Here is a 23,965-nt window from a genome sequence, read left to right on the forward strand (position 1 = left end):
GTGCTGCACAATACCCACACTTTTGTTACTAACGGCTACTTCTATTTTGCACAGCCAAGAGCCATTTTGTTTCAAAACACCCCATGATCCTGATCTGCCCCATGGTGCACTCTGCAATAGCATTTGGGAAACAGCAAAGCCAGCTGCATGCCCTGCCTCTCACTCCAACTGATGAGGGGACGTACAACCCTGTCTGGAGAAGCTGTCAGGTGGGTGCAAGCATGATACATGAGCAGCTGGAAACCCTTCCCTCTCCTCTTCCCTCAAAGTCCCTGTCACATGCCACTCATAAAGCACATGGTAGTTAAGGCAATAATGTGAATATTATACATTGCAAATTGCAGCATAGATATGTGATGGCAGAATGCAAAAGAGTATAGAAAGCAAATGCTCTGTATTGCCAGGCTCATTTTGAAGAGTATCTCCTAGACAGTTACATTAGTCTACCTGAGTGCTAATAACTGTATCCAAATATATTCCAACATATTTGGTTGGTGTTATTAAAGTGTATTAAACTCTTTTCATACAGAAATACTAACTTTTCAAAAATGGATCTATACAGCAATATTTTCCTTACACATTTCCTATTCTGAACAATATTCTGCCTTACAAGAGTGACTGGTTATGAGTTTAATTCAGGACAGCTGTTGCTTGGATGACAGGACAGGACCCAGCTGAGATCTGGGTGATGTCTCCATTATCTTGGGTGTGGTAATAATGATGTGGCCACTGCAGGGTCATGGTCTAGTTTTAGAACCTAACATGGCAAGTTAGTGACTGAAACATTAAAAAACAAGCGATCGTGATATTCAAGACTTCCTTTTTTTTCTGGTCTTTCTCCTAAAGAGGGAATCAGACCTGCAAGCTTGTAGACAACTTTTGCTACTCGCTTGCCATGGCTGCAGTGAACACCAGCTTGAGGCAGAGAGGCCAGAGCTGGGGATGGGCTGAAACTGCCTGCACCAGACCGCTCCGGTCGCCCAGTGCAGCAGCCCCATGGCTCAGCTATGGCAGCACCAGAAATCTCAGGGTCTTCACTGGGCTGCTGCCCGCATCCTGCCTTAGGGGAGGGAATGGGAAAAATCACAGCAGGCAGTGGGTAGGAGCTGCTGTGATGAGGTGGCATGATGGAAAGACTTTTTAGAGAGGAGGAAGGTTAGAAATGGGTGAGTCAGCTTTTGGGTAGCATCATGCTTTTGAGAATCTGGTCCATAGAGGACTTGATGAAATAGAATAAGAACACGATAAGCAAAACAAAACAATTTTACATAAATATTTTTTTGTAAGTCAATCTCAAAGTATTTCACAATGGAAGGACCATTTTTTTCCTTTTTACAAAAGGGGAAACTGAGACACAGAGAAAGGATATAAAAACATATAAATTCCAAATTCTTCAGATTTGCAAAGGATTTCCTCCTGATCAGAAATCAGAATTTCCAACTCAATAGTTATTCTGGAATCGAAAATAAAGTATTGCAAGGTAGAAAAATGAACTGAAACATTAATATTAACATTAAACCAAAAGCTACAAAACATTGTCACTTAAAGCCACTGAAACAGTCTATTTTGAATGCCCTTTGTCATTGTATTATATAACAGTGTTAAAAAGGTATAATCACTAATACAGTATAAAAGTCAAATTAGAGTAATTAAAATGATTAAATATATTTCTTATTGAAACATATATCATTAAAAAATAAATAACCAGTGTAGGTGTTTCTTGTACATTTTCTCCTACAAAAAATGACATTTCTGTTTATATAAACAAATTTCTGCAAACTACTTCAACTGTGAAAACAGTTTTTTTTTTTTACGGAAAGGGGTTCAGTTTAAACTTTATCTTAAGGCTTGGCATGTTGATATTATATTGGCTGTGTTTTATGCTGTGGAATTACTGTCACGTCCAGTGACGTCAGCATAGACCATGTCATTAACTTAGGGGTTCACCACTTCAACCAAGTGTTTAGCTTTCTGGGTTGAAGGGTTGGAGAAATTTATTTGTTGGATAAATGGAGATTTAGGCTTGAAGCATAAGTGCTGTTTGGAAAATATGTGCTATTTACATTGTACACAAAACTGTATGATATACAGAGATATGAATGAATTACTATGTGAATGTCTGACATAAATGCACCATGCTTAAATATTTTGTGTTCTATATGTGCCTGTCAAGAAAGATCTTTTAAGACAAAAACATTGGTAACGATTGTACATGAACTCTAACCAAGCAGCAACTTCTGAAGAACTGATTTCATCCTATATTGCAGAAGGAATACAGCTAGTAAAAGAGGAGCTATAATTTAACTGAAACTGCTGAAGTACAAATTAAGGCACATATTCACCATCAACAACTTCAGTTTTCAAAGACACATGCAGTTTGATACAGAGGCAGAAGCAAGAAGCACAGCTGGCTCAAGCACGGCTGGCACCTTTCCGGGAACATGCCAAAAGTCCCTCTGACACCCACAAAGCTCCCAGTGCTGGAGACAACCAAGAATACAGGGCTAAAATTTGGCAGCTACTTATCAGCAAGCGATTTAGGGACATAAGATATCTAAGCATATAATTACATTTTCTTAATTCCTCAAACACAGACTGCTGGTGCACACAAGCTCTCTTGGGGAAATCAGGAAGAAATTGGACGGACTTTCCAACTGCAGGATTGGGAAGCTCACAGAGTCACAATTATGATATTAGAAAAAAATATCACAAATATGTCATATAAACTGGAGAGTATAATGTATGGATAAACACATACCTGCTGCATTGATTGTATTTTGTAACAAAAACCATGAAGGCCAGTATGTGTGATTTTGGTGGGACAGCTCAGGTGCAGATCATCTACAGCAGCACCCATTGCTCATGCCGTCTTTCTCTCCATAGTTCTTGAAAATAAGCAAAAATGTATTAAAAATCCAAATTGCATTTGAAATGATGACTGTGCACAAGGACTTAAAATGATTGTATGCAGTATGAGGAAAAGCTGAAAGAAAATAGAAAGCATCTCTGACAAGAAAGAAAAAAAAGAAAGCTTTGAGATGGCAACACATTTTTGGAGCACAGGTAAATTCTCATAAATAAAACCAATTCTCTCTCTTTGTATTAGTTCATGACTCCTAGTTATATTAGTGGGATTTTCTTCAACACACCTTGTGACACAACACAATATAACATATTATTGGTGATAGACCTATTGACATGTACATGTTCTACCTGTTTCAAATACTGAGACTCATCTGTAGAGAGAGATTGAGCCAATTTTAAAATATCAGTTAAAAACAACTTCAGTACAACTTTTCTCCTGGTGTGAAGTGATGTGGCTCATTTGGTCTCATTGAAGCTGTGCCTGTGTGCAGCTGGTTTGCCTGATCTTCATGTGTGATTTCCCCTTGGGAAGTCTCCCCTTGATTTTGCTGGATTTGCAGCTGCAGAGAGCATATGTATTTGGATAATGGATCTGCCTCGTTCAAAATTGCAGCCTTTGAGAAAGACCAGCAGCTAAGCAGCACACCCAGAAACTTTAGCAGGAAATGAAGCTTTTTGTGAAACAGAGAAAAAAAATTCTGTGTGGGTTATGTTTTTCATATGAATATAATTAGATATTGTACATATTCCTTCCCCTCTCTGGCTGATCCTTGCAGATCAGTGAGTGAAGACTTTTCTGAGTGATCCTGCTTGTTTTTAGTAATTTATATATATGTAAAACGTACTCAGAACTGTAAAGCCTATTCACATCTTTTTTAATCACAGAATTTATATAAAAGCTGTTATCAGTTTTAGAGGTTTGCAACAGAGAGCTAAAAAGAGAGTTACTTATTCTGTTTTAGAAAAGCACCAAGCACAAAAAAAATGTAAATCACATAGGTGGTCTTGGTGCCAGCAAACAAACAGAAAACAGGAAATTTAAATGTAAAGTCCACATTCCTTATCAAAAAAAAAAAAAAAAAGAAAGAAACAACCAAACAAAAGATAAGAAGAAGGGGTCATTGCTCATTTTTCCCCAATATTATAGTAATATACATGTCTATTTGTGAGGTAGAGGAAGGACGCATTGAGAGTGGTAGCATATGTATCTGATATGAACTCAATGTTTAGCTTCATAATTATTTTTAATAAAGGAGTATAAAAATACCTGTATTTCAGCCGTTTATGACACAATTTGCATATTTTTCATATGCTTTTCAGCTGTTGAATTTCTTCCACCTTTTATATATATAATAGATTTCTATAAATAGGTAGATTAAATAAAAGAAATTATGTGTGGGATGTGAATTCTCATTATAAAAATGTTTCTACCCCTCTGGCTTTAGAAATAACTTTCCAAACATGAATTGCTTCAGTAATTAGTTTTCCTGAATATATTACATATAATTACATAAATTTGTGGGGAGCATTTATTGTCTGAAACACAGAAAACACATAGAGTCCTAGGATAAATAGAAATGTTTAGTCCTACTTTAAAAAACAACACAAAATATTTTTTACAGTTATGAAGCTTTTTTGACATACATATGTTTTACTGTTGTCCTTGTTTTCTAGCGCTGTCAAAGCAATCTTTAAATTAAAAAAAAATTAAACGTAAGTTCCATTTTTCTTTTTGCTATTGTGGTTTAGCTCCTCAGATAGAGTAGTCCTGTCTTGACAAGTACAATAATACTAACTATACTTTATAGATCTTGAGACATAAATACAATTTAACTTCATTTCTCCTGTCACCATTTGCAGTTCATTGGAGGACCTGAAACTCATAACATTTACAATAAAACTCTATACACTATACTCTGATTAATTTTCAAATGACTAATTATTGGTTGCACATGCCCTAGACATAGAAGCCTTTTTAATTATTATTTTTATTTTCATTACTGCACCATTGTTTTTACTAGAATTAATTTTAAAACTTGAGCTGGAAGAAGCCTTGTGGCACAGGGAGGGAGCAGGAGCACAGATGCCCTCAGGGCAGGAGCACTCATGAAATGAGCTGCAGTGCCCCACATGGAAACTTTGCTCTACCACAGTTTTGCAAAAAAATAATTCAATAAAGTGAGATAGAATTACAAAGAATTTGGTGATGCAAAGAAGGAGGAGGTCACTAGAGGAAAAAAAAAATAGGTGGGAAATGAAGTAATGTTGAGCACCCTTTTTTAGCTTTTTGAATCAAATGATGCCTGCCTAGAAATCTGTGGTAACTTCCACAGTCTTGTGTGGGGCCTGGACATAATCTTCTACAGCCACGAGTCAAACATTTTTGTCCACAAGGAGAGAAATGAAAGATAAGTGATACTGCAGAAAAAAACAGTGCAAGTATTCCTAGCACACACAGTGAATGGATTAATGGTATTAAATCTTACAGAATATAATAAAAGCCTACATTTTTCTTTTAAAAAAATAGTATGGTTGCGTATATAGCGTGCTGTTAAAGTATTTCTTACTTCATAATTTTTTAAAGTATTGTATGGTGACATCACCTAAGGACACATCACTTCTTGGGGATTTTGTGCAGAATCTTAATGTTTACAGTAACAACATAATTTCAGAAAGTATCTTATGTAAATCCTTGAATCTCCTAGGGTCTAGGAATGAAATGTAATGCTAATTTGATTTAGTAATTTGTTCTCTCTCCTCAGAAACACACAATTACTGCTTTTGAAAGACTTTTTTTTTTTTTTTTTTTCCATCACGCTTGGACTAAATTGAAAGTTGAGTCGGCTACAAAGCCCAGGCTGGGAAAGTAGCAGACCTCTGCTGCTTGGCCTGTTACAAGCCAGAACATACAGTGCTGGGAGATTTATTTCTGAAAACGGAATGTTCATTATCTTTTCTTTCTTTTTATTTTTTCTTCCAAAAAATGGAAACAAAATAAGTCTTCTTGTAATTCTGTAATAGTAATCTAAACGTGAAATGTGAGCTAAAAATAATGTGCCTCTCTGTGTGTCTAGAAGAGAGAGGGTTTGCAGTTGTGTGTGTCTGTTTGCAGGAAAGAAGGGGGAGGGTGTGTGTGTGTGTGTATGTACAGTAGTGTAGAAATAGTTTATCAAATGAGTGGTTTCCTGTCTTGATCTGTAGATTTACTTTCTTCCATGAAAGGAAATGGAAATAATTGATCTGACTTCCATCAGCACATAAAAGAGATTGTTGGCAATTTGTTTTCTGCAGGGCTACTTAAAGATATGGTGATGTGGTAGAAAAGCAGAAAAGATCACCCACAAATTCTGCAGAAATCACAAATATGTGGTAGGCACACCCAGGGGACTGATACCTTCCATCATTTGCAAAGTATGACTATCTTTTCTTTCTTGCTCTCTCCCCCTTTCTTCTCCTTTAAGGATACACGATGTCCCTCCAGGTTCTGCAGTCTGGGTTTGATTAAATAATTATGAACTTCAAGCAGCAAATCTATCATTTACATTCCTGAACATGCCAACATGTGCCTTTTGTGGGGATGCCAACCAATACCAAAGCTTCTCTCATTATTGTCACTGAAAATACAGTGGTTCAATGTTTGTGCTATTTCCTGGATTTTGGTGATATAATGTTGCCCAGCAATTTGCTGCCAGTGCCAACAACACTAAAGAACTTCATAATAAATCCTTTCTATATTTACTCAGTCCACCACTGTGTCACTGAAATTAGCATTTTACGATCTTATGCTCCAAAGCACCTACTTTCTCTCTTTTAGCTCCATGCTATCATGAATCCTAACAAAAAATCCATCAAAGCATGGTTTCTTCAGCTTTTTTGTATAACGATTGCTGTCAGTCATGTTTGTTTTCTGAAAGGACCTGGAGCTTGTAGATCCATCATAGTTGATAGTAAAGATAAACCAAACAAGAGAGAGTGTTTAATTCTGAGATGCTACAAAGAGCTTGGCTTAAAATGTCAGATGCCACCATTTCATTCAGGCTCAAGTACAGAGGACAGAACTTACAAACAGAGAAAGATACCAAAAAGTAACAGGGCCAGATTCTGCTCTGAGCTCTGGATAGGTAAGCTCTGCTCCTTCGAGTGACAGGCAGAGTGAGGAGGGTGAGTTTGACTCGACCAAATTGCAATATCATGCTCATGACGGAAAATAAAAAGCAGTGAAGGTGCAGTCCTCAGGGGTATTCCAGCCAACTCATCGTGGAAACCATGGGACCACTGCGGCTCAAATATTGTCCCAGCCCTTTGCTTTAAAATGGTGTAGGATAAAATAAAACACTGCTTTTTTTTTTTTTTTTTTTTTTGCATTGAAATCCTCCCAGGGCACTCCTGTGAACCCTGAGCCTAAGGTCCTGTCCAAGTGGTCAGTATGGGGCCAAATTCCACCCATTTGTGGTCTTAGCAACAGATGGTGACACTATGGGATCTTCTCCCTGGGAGAAGGAACAGCTACTGTCCAAGCAGGGGAGCAGCTGCTATAAAGACTGAGGGGAAAACAAGAAGCAAATATGTTCTAGGAAAAGGAAGAGCAGATTTCTTGGAAGGAAAAGAGAGCAGAGGGAGATAGTTTTAATTATTTCAGTGAGGAAAGTGAAAGCAATGCTGCCTGGAAAGAGGAGAATGACTGTAGAAGAGAAGGTGCGTGAAGAGACACACTGTGGGACCCGCAGTAATTTTATTTGTTTCTCGCTGAAATAAATGGTGGTTGGAATGTTTTGACTGACAGGAAGGGAATTATTGCTATCCTCTTGTAACCCCCAAAAAGCTCAACAGATTTTGCAGAATATTCTGGCACAGAGCAAGTCCATAAAAAAACACTCATCCCTGAGACCAGAGTATTTTGGAAATGTGCATGTGTGGAATCACGAGGCTGGGACGGAAACTGCTATGTAATCTTAGCTCTCGTGGCAAAAGCAGCTCCCACAGTACTGTGTGATGTGGGAGCACGCAAGCTGAGTTACAAGCCTTCATAGACACAGCCTATCGTTACGAAAATCTCACGGTAAAAGTCGTTTAACTCTTCCTGTCGCTCTCCCCCCAGCCCTGGCAGTGGCAGGAGCGCTACAACAGCAGGGCCACGGCGTGGAGCTGGGAGGGAGGCAAGGCTTCACAGCCCCTTCCAGTGTTTTCAGTCATTGCAGGGCATTTTGAATAAGGATACTTGCAAAGAAAATGAGCTACTGAAGCCATGCATGGCAAGAAAGACTATCTGATTTACAAAAAATAAAACTAAGGGATGTTTTGGCTCAGCAGCTCACAGTGCCTACAGACCCGAGGGACTTGCTGCAGGCTGTCAGCCACCAGAGGACACTCATGTTGTCTCCAGCAGAACAGAACTCTGGGCAGCACAGAAACAACAGGCCACTAAGCCAAGAGGCTCAGAGCTGAAAACGAACCTTTGCTTCATGTCAGACCCAGATCAGTTTTTGTAAACAGCTTCTAGAGCATGACCTACTGTTTGCTTCTCATGACACAGACTACAAAGCAGGATTCTTCTGATATTGGGCTGTACACCTTTGGACTAAGCCACCTATTAAGCTCTTTGCTTAAGCGTGCTAATGACACAGCGACATTTGATTAAAGGGAGAAAACATTTCAGCTGGTTGAATGGTTAGGGCAATAACCCAGTTTTTCCTCTGTTTCAGAGCTTTGTCATATTTATGCAACAGCAGTGCTTTTTATGACTTTGTTTTAAGCCCTCCACACAATGAAAGGGTGTAAAAAGCACAGATAAACATGGAAAGAAAAAATGTTCATGCAGTGCTGCATGCACAGACAGCTGGTCATGTAGCTGAGTATTAAGTTAGCTAAATGTCATACATGAAATTAGATAGATGAAAACATGGGACCAGGTACCAAATAGTGCCTCTGAGTTTATGCCTCTGCTGGGGCCTCTTCCCCCAGAAGAGGCATGCAAACTCCCAGAAATTCAGGGAATTCAGCATATAAACTAGTAACATTCAATCTAAAAGAATCCAAACAATGAAAAACACCCATTTTTTTCTGTTTATGATTTTTATATTCTAGATGTATTGCTCAAATTCTTTCCTGGTGTAAATCTCTTGAGCTCAGTGTGTCATAGCTACAGTTTGTGTGAAAAGCATTTCAGTTACCATTATAAAACATATGAATCTCTGGAATAAAGAAATCTCTTCTGGCACAACATTCCACATTGGCCATATTCTGCTTACAGAAGGATGCGGCATCTCCTTCCTGTTGGGACTGAGGCAAAAGGTAGGGAAAGGCTCGTACATCTGGTTAGAAGCAGGCTGGGTGAATGGGCTGGTATGGCTTCCAGCCACTCAAAGCAACACTGCTGAACTGAGCAATGAGCCTACACATTTTATGAGTTTAAACAGTAAGCAGAGACCGAGCCCTAATTCTCTAAGACTTGTGGTGTGACCAGAAACCACCTCCTTTTCTGCTTCTGATTTTCCTCAGTAGTAAGGAAAACTGAGCTACAAGAACAATATTTCACCAACCATTTCTTCTAAAAGTATTCTAATAAAAACATCCTGAAACTAGCATTGAGCTATTTCCTTTTATAAGTTCCTTTTTTCTTCTGAGTTTTAAGATGGTGGTTTAAAGCAGTGGTTTTAATCCAAATTAAAGAGCACAAAACAGAGTAAACATTATTACTGAAAATAATAAAAAAAATTAAATTGACACGTAATTTATGATTAAATTACCAGCCCAATTAGTTACTGAATTTATAGTAGTCTTTCCCTCAATTTATTCTTATTCCTTTTCCTTATTCCTTATTCCTAATTTATCCTTTATTCCTTATTTAATGGCTGAGAAAATATCCATAAAGCAGATTCTGGGTTTTTAAAAATCTGAATATAAGCAACTGAGAAACAAAAGCAAAAAATACCTGTGCAACTTATCAGAGCCTCTGAGATACTGGGGAATACAGCAGATATCAAAATCAGTTTAATTTATTTTGTCTGTCTCCATCTGTGCACACTGAGCTGCTGGCTTGTTGCGATGCTTGATTTGTTATTTTATACCTCTATGTATGAAGGTCACTTACTCTACTTATGTTTTCACTTATGGGACTTCATTCATTTCACAAATCACTACTGCAAGGATGATAGAAAAGTCTGTTGAAAGATATGAAATCCCTATGATACAAAGGTGGCAGTGATTATTCTCACACTGTGACTATTGGAAGGAAATTTCCCAGGGTTGATTTTGGACACTGTGCTCCTAGATTGACAGCTTTGGTATTTTAGCAGCAGTACAGGTTGCAGTCTACCAAAAGACCTTTGTTAACAGTGTGCAAATGCAATTTAAGGTATGGGATTTCTTTTTGCCATTGTCTTTGAGAACACTCGAGCATTCCTACACACTTTCATGCCCAGCAAAGCACCTTAGAGCTGGTTAATATCTTAAGATAAACCTATAACGCGGCCTAATGTTTTGGTGTCAGGTTGTTGGTTGTTTTTTTTTTTTGGGGGGGGGGGGGGGGGGGGGGCTGGGGAAGGAATGTGTTTTTTGTTGTTGCTGTTGTTTTTTAGTCTGGCTGTGACAAAAGCCAGAGAGCCAGATCCTTGTAAATCTGAATAAGGTTTCTGAAAAAGAAACCTTATTTTTCTGAAAAAGAAAGCTATGCTGGTTACATTTGCTGAGGATCCGATAAGCTTGGTTACATTTCCTACAGTTATGACCCATGTTTGAGTTGCTGGTGAAGGTAGCTTGGATATTGCCACTCTCTCTTTTCTCATTACTGTATTTTACTCTCTATGGCAAAGCGCTTACCAGTGCACTTTGCCTGCATGGCTCTTCTAATGTGTTACTATAGGGAGTGAGGAAAGAGCAGCTTTTCACTATTAACCTGTTGGTGTTTGTATCAAGTACTTACCCTTAGTGGATAAGGCCCATTTCCAACATAAAAGTCTCAGGAAAGGCTGATACTGCAGAAGATGACAATAAGACTGAGCATGAAGAACCCTGGGCCTGTTGCTGAGTTGTTCTTTTCCATTCAGACAGCCATGACTTGATTACTTACTAGATAGTCTTTCTGCATGGCAAACTATAAAAGAGGATCTCTTTTATACAAACCATTGTAGCTGTTAAGCTATGTGTTTTTCTACATACCTGCTAGAACCATCTGACTAACAAAACACTCTGGTATAGTTGAAAAATAACCCATGATCCCCCTTCTTCAACATGGAATGTACATATCATCAAAAGGAAGCAATGGCTTCAACACATTTGGGAATTCAGTCCTTTTGGTAATTTGATCTTTCATTTTCCACCACACAACATTCAAATGCTATGTTTTCACCATGTACAGAGAAGTGTTGCCTATTTCTTAACCCTAATCCCTCCATGTTTCTATCTTCATTAATCTATCCATAGAGCAAATTACTGTATCCCTATTTTCCACTTCTACAACCACTTTGCTTCTCTGTCGTCACACAGTCCTATTGGACATGATACAACTTTCTTGTCTGATTCTCCAACTGTCTTCATCCTTATTGCTCATTTAGATGTATGAACTCTATATGATGTATGATCTCTATACAAACTCTGAGAAGTGAATTAAGCAACAATTACTGTAAAAAAATTGGCTATCCTCTTAGACTTATCTGTACCTTACCTTGAGTACACATGGGCAGAGAATGGCACATGTTCTTTTCCACTTATACCCTTACCCTTAGTCATGCTAGTCAGCTCACACCTGTAAGTGGAATAGAAATGCATGTGATGCCCCAAGCTTTGCCTTTCCAGCTGTTCTGAGCACTTAGTGCTCCTCTGACGCTCTTTTAAAAAAGGTTTAAAAGTAAGTGCAAGATTAAACAGAACTTCAATAGCAAGAGTCTGTCTGACACTAGGAATTATTCCTGCCATGATCATCACTAAATAATATTGCTGCAAGCAAGAATCGCATTGTGCAAACCAAATAAAAACCAAGCAAGCCCTTTCAAACCCTTAGAGCTCTTCCAACAATGTTTTCTCAAAATTCATAAACTCATGTTTCAAGAAAGTACTGTAAAAAAATCTGATTTGCTGGATGGGTGGGGTTTTGCTGGCACAGCACCAGGTCATACGTATGGGATTCTGCCATGCTTGCTGTTTTCTTTTTCAGGTAAAGAGAAGTACATGAAAGGCACGAGCAAACTGCAAAATAATCAAACTCCTTTCCATCATCAACCTTCCTAAAAAACAACCAACCAAACTAAATGCAAGGCAACAGTAAGTGAAATAGAGCACAAAGTATCAGTGATTAAAAATATCACATGCAAGAAGCATATGCAGAGCTATTTGGGGGCTCAGTCCTCTGATGGATGCAGTATTTGCAGGGGTAAGAGAGAAAAATACCTAGGTTATATTACAGTTCACTGATTTATGGGAAAACATCTATTTTACCACTTTGTGCCATATTTCCATTGATTTACCTGAAATATCAGTTTTAAATCTTTGTCTTCCACCTGTGCCAATGAGTACATCAGGACATTATAGATGTGTCTCTGTGTAGCCTCAACACTCTTTAAAGCACAAAGGCCTGCCATGAAGTGGTAGGTGTGGATTCTCTCACCATGCAGCTCTGGAACATGTCATCTTCTGGACCCACCTGAGACAAAGGAAGAGTCTACTGCCTTCAAGTACTCATGGTGACTTGGCTGTTAGCTCTTTCTGCACATTTTAATAGCTTTCTAACCTGCTTTTACCTGATTGAGATGAATTTTCAAAGCACTGTGACAAACTGTTTCAGTGGACCTGGCTTATTTTAGCACTATAATAACATCAGGCTGAAACAGCACATTAGGTCTTAAAGTCCAGTCACCTGAGACTGCAGAAAAAGTATCTAGCACAAAAGAGCCCAGCGAGTGTTTCCCTACACAGCCCACCTACTGTGGCTGCAGTGGTTTCTCAACATCCACTAAGAAAGTCCAGGTAGTAAGGTAAAAGCCCAATTATAACGAACTTCATTAAGAAAGCAAGCAGTTACTGACATTACTGACCAAAGACCTATGTCCCCTGATAGAAGAGTTTACTAACGAACATCCAGGATCGCTTTAGAAATGGATTACCTATGCTGTCATAGAAGATTATTCTTATAATTTTTAAGAGAAAGCACAGCTCCCAAATGTGCAGCCTTGCCAGCCTTGACGTGGAAGGAAAAATTCCCTCCTGAATCCAAATGGGGAGGCTGATTTATGCAATTGCTGAAGGCACCAGCCAGGTGCTGGGGAGTCTCATGTGCCTGACTTGCTTGCTGGCTGTGATAAATCTCCCCAGTTCTACCGGGGACAGCCAGCAGACCCCAAAACATTTCTGAGAAGCCACATAATGCATGAAACCCCCTCCCCACCCTCCAGGTGACCAGCCTAAGCACAGTGCCCATGACCTCGGATGCAAGCAGAAAGCGAGGCAAGCAGAAAGCAATGCAAGCACTTCAGCAAGGAGGAGCTGCGCCTGACCCTGCACCAGGCATGTAGGTGCGCAGGACTGAAACACAGCATGTTCCAGTAATTTGGGATGACAGGGGAGACATTGCAGGTTATTACATCTAGTGCACATTGGAGCTTTGTTTTGTCTAATGCATGTGATATTCTGGGGCTCCGTGTTCTCACCCCAAAGTCTGGGAGGAAGCATAGGGGGGAGAAGAAATAGAAGCAAGAAGGAACAAAACCACTACTATACTCACACTGGCCCAATACAGAGACCTGGCCACATTTGGGACTGATTTAGAAAACTATTTGGCAGCATCTGCGGAAAAACGGAAGATCAAATAACACCTTTCTCTAATCTAAGTGATTTCTGTAAGTTAAATGTGAAGCACCCCAATCAGCCACAACGATAACCCTTCTACTGTTGAGCTCATATTGTCTGTCTTTGATTTTTATGCATGTGGTTTTATACATCCATATCTAATATTGGTCAACTGGTTGACCATTAAAAATTCCTCAGTGGATATGGAAATGCTGTTTAGAAAATGTGAGCTTATAGACAATAGGTTGGCATTTCACTTACTTTTAAAGGCTCATTAATGCAAGTCAATGGCACCAACCATTCCCCATGTACACCTGAAAAATAATTGAGTTAGTCTTGGGGTACCAGACTAGACACCTGAATTAGAGATAAAGCATTGCTAACCTTTTTGGTAGGACTGAGCAGAAGAATGTCAATAGACAAGAGACGATTCCTTGAGACCAGTCCTCAAAGCCTGTTTCTTCACTCCTGTTGTGATGTCTTTAAGGGAGTGAATATTCCCTGAGAGGTTTGTTCTAGCACTGAAGGAACACAGGACAGAGAGGTATTACTTTCTCAATACAGGACAGCGCTTTAGCCAGTATGTTCTTATTAGAGCTTAGAGAGTTTAAGAAAAGAGCCCTGTAACACGCATGTCCCCCTGGTGAGTTTTTGCATGCTCTCACAGTTCTAATAAAAACATACGATGAAGGTAAATTAGGGCAGATGACTGCTTCTGTCAACACTGAGCAAACAGCATCTTTAAGGTTTATGTGTGACTTAGAATTCAAGAATGCAGACTTTGTTTTTCATTAATGTGCTTGTTAAGAAAATACTTTGATAGTTCCAGAGGAAAAAGAAAGCGTATAGAAATGTGAAGAGATTAAAGCAAAGAAAGAGCCTTGACATCAGACAGGAGCTTGTTTGATTAGGTCACCCTATAGCTTAGAAATAATTAAAAATAAGGAAGATAGATGGAGGATGTCAGGTGCTTAAGACAACATCTCGAATCTACCAGTGCTTGTGTTCCTGCAGGCCAAGACTGCAGGCTTTGCAGATGTTGAACTCATCTTTTGGCTGAAGAACTCGGGAGGATGAGGAGAGGCACCAGAATCTAGCAGGCAGACAAGCTTGCCTCACTACCAACAAATATTTGACATGCTCATTTAGTCTGGTTCCCTCTCTTTTGCTCCTCACCTGCTGCCAGTTGCTCAGCATGCCTTCAAATTAATGAAGTGGATATTTGCCTTAAGGAGCAACTTGTTCAAATCCCAGAGGAGCTGCTCGTGCCTGCCTCGTGGCTGCAGCAGTGATGCCAGCAGCCTGGCAGGCGGTGGCAGATCAAAAGGAAAACCTCCCACAGAGGTTCTGGGGATTTCCTCACTAATATGCTGACACATACATTAGTTGACTGACTGACACTGCCTAAATATTTGTCCTTTACTGCTATGTTTGGCTACGATTTTATAGCAACTTTGGTGGTTTGTGACTTAGCCCACTTTATGCATGAGCTCCTTTGACTTCTGCTTGCTGCCCTTTTGCTAACCACCACTGCAGGATTAGCAGGGCTGACATCAGGCCATTTCACCTGAGTTTTCTCTTTCTTAGTGAGAAACAAATGAGTTTTCACCTCCACCTAAGTGCTGTGGTCAGTAATGGAAGATTGATGGATTTTGACAGAAACTAATGAAGTCTATGCTCACAAATTTACCTTGTACAACACTGTATGTTCATCCAGAAGCAGAAAGGAGTTCTCATATCTGCACACTAGTACAGGAGGTATTTGCATGTTTACTAACCTCCCACTGAACAGAGAAACCTGGAAATGGCATAGATGAGCTGCTGTTTCCCAGCCAGTGCCAGCTCCAGCTGCAGAGAGAGCTGAGGCTTGCTCTGTAAGAGACCAAGACAGACCCAAGACTGTTAGGGGGAAACAAAACAGAAATATCTGTCTTTACACCATAGTCACTTGGAAACTTAATGCTTAACCAGAAAAGACAGACAGGCAGTATGACTGCTCAGGTGATCCTGAAAATACATGTTATTCAAGCACCTTCCCCAACCTTGCATTGTTTAGAACAGACACCAGTTGTCCTGCTATATAAAACAAAATAGGTAACTTCCTTTTTTTTTTAAGGTCAACTTGATAGGATCATGCATGCTCTTTAACTGCAGTGATAAATACATATGGTTTAGGAATTCAATTATACTTAAGTTCTTCTCTAATAAAGCTAGAACAGCTGGTTGCCAGATCCTCTGAGTGCTTCAACTTTGTCAGGAGCATCCAGCATATTTTAAAACCATCTCTTGACCCCACAGAGGAGGTCAATGTTTCTTCTGGCAGCCCACTAGTTATTTTTTAAGTGTCTTGATTTTTTTCTGTGGCGTAATTCAATTTTACTCATTATCACTACAGATGTCAGACCAAGACTAGCAAGATTACAGCAGTAGCTGGAGCATACGGTTGAGTCATATGAATAATAATCATAAATCCTTTTTGACATTGGCCCATTATTACATCCTGATCATGTCCCCTTGGAATCTCTTGTTTGGTGTAGTGTTTAAGTCATTAAAAGGTATCTCTGGAGATCCAGATTTATGGACATCTCTATCGGAGAAACACAGTATTAGCAGTATGTTTATACAAACATAAACCACAAGAATATTATATACCGATATATCTATGTGTAATGTCTATGGAGACGTACAGGAGATGCAATTAGTGATTGGCAGTCACTTAAAGAAATGTTTCTGATGGCATCTTAAAATCACAATGTAAGTCAGGCTGATGCCTGAACTGCCGTTGAAAAAAAAAAAAAGTATGTGAATATAGTAAGAAGTAAAAGAGACGGTCCTTATAGTTTTAAATGGTGATATTTTTCCTAGCTTTTACATTTTGTATTGGGTGGAATAAGCTGTGAAGACAGCAATAAGAATAAGGTTCTTCACATCCCACTAAATATTTGCTTCTTTCAAGAGGATTTTACAATTACAGGTTACCAATTTCTTGGCCATCTGTAGCAGGCAGTAGTGATGGGATCACAAAATCTGTGGGTATCAGGAGGACAAATTACAGGTAGGTTTTGGTCCAGATTTGAAGACCAATGCTGACTCACTGTATTTATAACAATCTAGGTATCAATTAATGACCTGACACAATATGCTAAATCAAAACCCTCAGGGTTTAAAAAAAACACCCAATCTAGGAATAATAATTACCAAGCTGCAGTCACAGTAATGTGACAAATCCTGAGCAGCTTTCCCAAAGATGAATTTTTGTGGCATGAGCCCAAGCCACAGCAAAAAGAGGCTCATTTACGACTCATGTTAAAGCAGCCTCCAGCAACCCCCACCTCCCCACACACCCTCAGATGCAACAGGGATACCATAAAACTGAGCCTTGTGGATTTAGAAGAAAAGGGTCTCCACTGAGATCTAATGTAAATGGGCAGCCCAAATATTTACAGGCTTTAAAACAACACAAACATGTTACCTCAGCATCCTTGGCTAACAGCATTGAGTAAAATGTGGTGCAAATTACTTCATTTTTCATACAGAACATTTTCTCAGCCATGGCAGGTTGCTTCTTACCACTATTCACCACCCAATTATCCTTTCTGTGTCCTTTTAAAACCCAGGTTAGCTGCTGAACTGGTCTCACCAGAAGTGTGGGACAAGACACAGCTGTACCCCCCCCTGCTGGCAGGTGCGCCCTGTTTGCTCTCCCTCCCATCGTCCTTTCCTTCCTTTCTGCCCTATTCCTCTGCTCTTTTGTTTTCAAAGAAGTGAAATGTCTACAGGAAATTTGTATTATTCAAAAACTATTCAGCTTCATTTTGTGAAGTAACTTCCCTCCCACCCCCTTTTTAAAAAAACAAAATAAATAAAAAATTAAGCTGCTACACTAACCACACCAGCAGGCAGCTGGAGTATTCATTAATTCTGCCTCAAGCACCATTGGGCCATGTTTGCATGGCAGACTTACTGTTTTCTCTGCAATGGAGATCAGTGGCTAAAACCTCCAGACTTGGTCCTGCAAGTGCTGTTCACAGAGCCATGTCCACTGGACAGACACCTTGTGTGTCCCCAAGCTGCCCCAGCACCCACCTGGGCTGATGCAGTGCAGCCGAGGGAAGGACAGCTCCATCACACTTGATCGGTCCTCCAGATGAAGCCTGCTGAGATGGTGGCCCCGGCCATCAGGAGAGGTAGCCTACATCTTGTTTCAAAAGGGTTTTATTTGGAAAGGACCCCTTTCTTTTTCCAAGTACAAAAGTGATAAACAGAATAAAATGAATCTAAACACCAAAATATAATAAAAGTCTGTTTCCAGGCCTGACCAACTGTCCTGACCCTGCCTGGAAGACAAACCAACTTGGTATAGCTGTGCTGATTAAACACACCAAGGCAAAGACCTGAATGGCTAAAATGATATGACATATTTGTGTTGAAAAAAATAGCCCTGCTCTTGAATTAAGTGCAAGGGTACTTTTTTTTTTTACTTTTTTTTTTTTCTTTCCCCTCTCTTAATGGAATACTTGTTACACTGATTCCCTAGAGTCAGTACGCTCTATTTTTGTTACTTGCAAATAAGTGAAATATTTTGGTGCTTGCCAATTAACAGGGCTTTTAAAACAGTTTCCTATTTGAAGAAACGAAGCAGATTGCAATGTACAGAAGTCATCCAAGAGGATACTTTATACAGATGCACCAGAGATGACATCTCTCTTGTCATCAGTAAAAATGATACAGAACATATTGCTAAGTTATTCAGCAATTTCCAGAGAATCCTCTTTAATGCACAATAAGAAACAGATCTTGGTTGTCTATTCATGGATGTCAGACTTGCACAAAAACGCAGAATGCACTTGCAACCATTGGTGTGAAAGGGTACTTTCAAGTAGGGGCCTATTAACTGAAACATTCTGCTATAAGATATCAAAAGACTGCCTATTTGCCACAAAATGCACAAAGTTATACTCATTTTTCTTAGTGGCAGTAAGTGGTTTTAATGCAAGTAATGGAATTTAAAACCAGAAAGTCCTTATTACAATTCAGAGTGCCCTTTGTCCTTTGATAATGAACACCATATTAGTGAAAGAAGAAAAACCAAAACCCTAAAACAGGTTATGTTGTTTCAGCATTTTGAACTAAGTGACCAAAACCTTATTAATGGAAGTTGATTGCATTTAATTGCATATAGACTAAAATCTAAAAACAAGTTCCAAACTCTTACTTGTTCCAGCAATGAGAATTATAAAAATATGCCAAAAAGGGATAAACTTCACTTGAGAGAGAGAGAAGGAAGGAAGGAAGGAAGGAAGGAAGGAAGGAAGGAAGGAAGGAAGGAGTCTTGTATGATATTTGCTATAAAGTAATTGTATTTGTTGTGCTGGAAAAAGACAATAGGGAAATGGAGGGAGGGAAAGGCAGGGCCAGGCAAAGCAGGGGCATGCTTTACATGAAATGTATCTCAACAGGCTGCTGGAACCAGATGTCTTGCAATTTTAATTACCCTTCCCACAATACCCATTTGGTTTAAAAGTGAAAGTAAAATTTGGAACTTGAAAAAAAAAATATTTCAGCTACAAATGCTGAACAGGAAATGCCATTTTTGTCATGGGTAAAATTGATAATCATACTAAGACAGGGCAGTATATACTTATATAGCATGTATAATGTTTAAAAAAAACACAACAGAATTGCATTTAAAACATAAAGTAAAGATGTAAAACATATTCCCCATGTAAATGAGCTCTGTGATACAGAAAAAAAAAAGAAGGCTTAAAAATTGTTCTTCCCACCAAATTAATGAATAAGGAACATTCCTTTGGTCAGAAATTTTAGTTAAATTACATCTCTATCTGCAATTCATTTAGACCAGATATACCTGTTCTATCTCTGTACATATATCTCCACATTTATCTATATAAATATATGTAGATATATATTTGAATAGCTATATATATCTCCATATGGAGATAGACCAGGTAAGGTCTATCTTCTTGTCCCTGCCTATGGCAGGGGGTTGGAATTCTATGATCTTTAAGGTGCTTTCCAACCCAAATTATTCTGTGATTCTGTGATCTGGACTAAACATGGACTATATGGAGATGCTCAGGAGATTTTAGTCAAATATTCCTTCATAAAATTGTTTGGAAAAATTGTATGTTTGTACGAAAATTTATTGAGAAATATATTTTGAAAGGAACACATTTTTACTGGGTTATTTTTAACTTCCAAATATTAAAAAAAAATAATTTATACAGAAACATAAGAAACATGAACCTGAATTCCAGTAGTCTCTTCATGAGCATTTGTACTACTTTTAAAGGGTCCAAAAAGATGGTAAAGTGGAGCAAATCCATTATCTGGTGCCACATTTAGCACTCTCTACCTTTGCCAGCACAGCTCTGTTGAGTTTAGGACCTCTAATTAACCTCTCAGCATCACTCTGGACCATACAGACATCCCAGTCACTATAAAGTTTCTTCTGGTGCTGTGAAGTGCTGTCAGGGGTGGTTAAGATGATTAAAAGAGGAGAAGGTCTTTTTAATTAGATGAACACTTCTCTTTAATCAAAAATGAACAAATCACATGATTATTAATTACCAGATTACTACTATTATTGACATATCACAAATTCTTGAGGAACAAAACTAGATTATAACAATGAATATGTTGCAGAATTATGTCTAAGAGTCGAGAACACATTTTATAATTCTGCAATAAAAATGATGGAAAAACATTTTTTCCACAGAATTTTGATTTTGTGAAAAATTTCAAAAATACCTCATTTTTATCGCAGATCAGAATGAGTTAACATTTGTTAAGAATTGAACATTTTCAATACAGAGTATTAAAAAAAAAAAAGAGAGAGAGAGAGACTGGAAACTGCAAATACTGATTAGCTTAAGAAATGGAAGATGTGACTATTGACCAGATCAAACTAGTTTCAGATGAAAAGTCTGAGGTAGGATTATTCTTTAAAGTATATTCTCCTTTATTTTGTCTACTTCACTTATAAATCAGTCAAGTTAAAGGCTGTTCAGTCCATCTATTTCCAGATTATTGCAGTGTTGCATCATCTCACCAAATGGAAAAACTTCCCCTCACCTTATTTCTTACTGCTCTCCTGATTGAATTCATCCCCAAAACATCTGTCTCCCAAAAAGCCATCTACCAAAGGCAGCCAGAGGCACACGGAGGGTTTGGGAAAAAGCTGAAAAAAAGCAAAAAACTCCTCACAGAGAGTGTTGTCACAGTCTTTGATGCTGTTTCTAAAGGATCAAAACTGCTAAGGAGAAATAAAGTGATGGTGGGGACCAAATTCCATCTAGTTGCGATGAAGTCTCATTGGAACATTCCCCAGATCATATTAAAGTTTGCCCAAAGCAATACCCTGCTGTGGAGGATGACAGAGTTATGGGAAATAAATGTCAGAGTTTGCTCAGGTTATCTGTGTGATATTACCCTCCTTGAAGGCCAGGAGTTCAATCAAAGGAGGCTGCTGAGGCAGGAACCTAAGGAAGCACACACACACCACACACATGCACAGAAAGCAGCAAAAAGGTAACAGTGGTTGGGCTGTGACCTGGGAGCCCGTCTGCTGCCCCGAGGGCTGGGCAAGTTCAGCCACCAAAGGGCATAAACTCTGCATCAGAGATGGATCAAACATGCACATCTCTGCTCCAGGAGAGGAGAGTAGTGGCGGAGGTGTGAGCAAGCGAAGGGGACACCAGAGAAGTGGGGGCAGGGGGCACAGGCAGCAAGGCAGCTCCCTCTGCCAAAGGTGACAGCTGGGGCCACCTGCCTGCACCGGGCAGGGCTCTGAAGTTGGGGCAGAAACAGGAGAATGGACTCACATTCCTGTAACACTCCTGCCCCTGGCAGGCGGGTACCCTACGGTTTGAGTATGCTCCAAGCCACTTTGCACACTTGCTGCCCTGGTTGCCACAAGAAATAGTTCTTGGAGGTGAACCTTTTGCACAAACATGAATGGTAAATTATGGGTGACCATCTGGAAGAGAAGGACATAAGGGTGAGCAGCAAGAAGCCAGGCTATTGCATGTGACCCCAGGAATGAGAAGAGAATCAGATGCAGCTTCCCTTGTAATGCCCAAAGCTGCCGTATATTTATCAAAATGATATTTACTGGAAGGTCACATTCTTCTACCAGGGGCTGCTATCTGGATTACTGAAAATAATGTGCAAGTCTCTGTAGATTTATAATTAAGTGGTAAAGCAATGCTCTTCTATAAATTAAAGGGTGTCTGATTCTCCTAGTAATATGATGCCATCTTACTGTGAAGACATTTTAAGCACCCATATAATTTTCATTACTCTTCTAAGTGGAGGATGTGCACAAACTCTCTGAGAACAGTTTTGTATGTATAAGTAATGGACAATACTATTGCCTGTAGGAACTAATATTTTGTTAATAGCAGTTGAAATATTTATTGCTAATCAACTATATAAGGCTTTATTCTAACTTGAAAGACAAGACAACTTTGTACAGATACCACTAAAGGCATGAGACAGCTTTCCTGTCATCAGCAAAATGATATAGAGCAAACTATTGAATAATTCCACTAGAAACGCTCAGAGATCACCTTTACAAAATATGAAACAGAGCCCTGAGTCTTTCTTTGATGTTAAGATTTTACAGAGCAACAATAATGCACTTTGGATGAAGGACATTGCTTTGATAAAATATATGGTATTCAGTCCTACATACCTTTTTAGCCATGTAACGCTGCATTCTCTTTACAAGACTATTTTTTTTTAGTACTATAGACACTTCAGAAGAGTAAAAATGTGATGTGTAATAAAGTTGTGACACACAGAAGAGCAGTAAAAGACTAGTCTATATTTCCTGGCCCCAGTCAACTGACAGGGTTAAAAAGGTTAATACCCTGACACAGGACACCAGTGGCTACTGTTATATGGGGAAATCTTTTATTTTTTATGTTACTTGTCATAAAAAAAAGGCAAATAATATCTTAAAATGCTTTATATTAAGCCTAGCATCCTCAAACAAACAAATCAGAACGATTCAGATTAAACAAAATTAATATGTAAATCTTTATTTTTATGTGTAGTTCAGAGCTCAAAGCTGGTTGAAAATAATCTCCTGAAAGTACTATAAGACATTCTTGTACATTATTCTTGCTGATAACATGCAAGACTTCTGACTTTCTTTTAACAGAACTTTAACTAGTGAATATGTTTTCACGCACATGCTCTTTGAGGAATATGATCACTTGCATATATTTTTCTCTTTTTCCTTTAAAGAAAAGGTTGAAGAAATTTTAAAAATGCCTAAGAAACTCAGAATTAAAGTAACAGTAATTAATAAAAAGCACTATATTTATATATATTTATATATTTATATTTATAACTTCCATTTAATTAAATGGGATTTAAGTGCATGAATAATTTCAAAAATCTTGAAGGGACTTACACCTTCTTAAGCATAAAAACTCCAAAATAATTGAACAAAAAGTAGCCTTATGACTTTTTCTTTTAAACATCATGCAATATTAACTTTGTGTGAAGTTTTGAAAGATGCTAATTACTGTGAATTGTTCTTTAAATGGACTAATCAGAGAAATTTTCACTGGAAGACATGAATGTTTGTCTTAAGAGAAACAGTATTTACAAGAATTCCTTTTCAACAGGAAATTCCAGCCATTGGCCTGGTACCGATATAGCCTTTATCTCAAAAAAAAAAAAAAAAAAAATTATGCTTAAGGAAAAGACCTACCTGTGGAAAAAAAAAAAAAAAAAGAAAGCTTAGATTTTCTGTACTCACATTTATAGCATCTTCAGCAAGATACTCTGGAAGATATCATCAGAGATAGTCATCAGAACTGAGCCTGCTTAATCCCTCCCTTTTGCAGGAACATAATTTAGTACTAAATCCAGCCACAAAATTCTAGAAAAGGCTTTTAAAGTTTCTTTTGTTCGCTTGTATTTTTAATCAGTCTTAAGGCATCCACATTATCTGGAGAAAAACAATTACAGTTGAATGTTATTTTATAGAAGCCATTTTTAACTTCTAATTCAAGTTTTTATTTACAAGATAAAATCTTTTGTCTCACATATACTATGATATGAACTTCTAATACATATTCAAATGTTTCTTTTATATTTAAATGCAAGCCTTCCTAGTACAACTGAGGTCACTGCTATGTGAATAAGAACAGCACAATGCCTCCCAGAGGACTGTACCGTCATCTACACATCACCTGAAGGGGCTCATCTAGCTCTGCCAGGGAATTATCATCCTTGCCAAAAGAACACTCATGACAAGGATGATAACCACCTGTCTGATAATCAC

General features: G+C 38.6%; 1 protein-coding gene across 2 annotated transcripts in view; it reads right to left on the reverse strand.

Annotated features, from left to right (window-relative positions):
* Positions 1 to 23,965, reverse strand: part of LOC310880329 (uncharacterized protein) — an 82,933-nt gene that overhangs the window by 17,750 nt on the left and 41,218 nt on the right. The window contains exons 4-11 of one of the 2 annotated variants that reach the window (XM_083796006.1): positions 15,335 to 15,516; positions 14,029 to 14,165; positions 13,906 to 13,958; positions 13,580 to 13,641; positions 12,327 to 12,502; positions 11,528 to 11,608; positions 10,787 to 10,957; positions 2,759 to 2,885 (exon numbers count right to left, since the gene is read on the reverse strand). The exons of the other annotated variant lie outside the window; for it this stretch is intronic. Coding sequence (XP_083652132.1) covers positions 14,160 to 14,165; positions 15,335 to 15,516 — 188 coding nt within the window. The 3' untranslated portion in view covers positions 2,759 to 2,885; positions 10,787 to 10,957; positions 11,528 to 11,608; ... (2 more) ...; positions 13,906 to 13,958; positions 14,029 to 14,159. The remainder of the gene's footprint in view (positions 1 to 2,758; positions 2,886 to 10,786; positions 10,958 to 11,527; positions 11,609 to 12,326; positions 12,503 to 13,579; positions 13,642 to 13,905; positions 13,959 to 14,028; positions 14,166 to 15,334; positions 15,517 to 23,965) is intronic. 2 annotated transcript variants of the gene reach the window in all.

This window comes from Anser anser (genome assembly GCF_964211835.1).
Source record: "Anser anser genome assembly, chromosome: 12".
Classification (NCBI taxonomy): Eukaryota; Metazoa; Chordata; class Aves; order Anseriformes; family Anatidae; genus Anser; species Anser anser.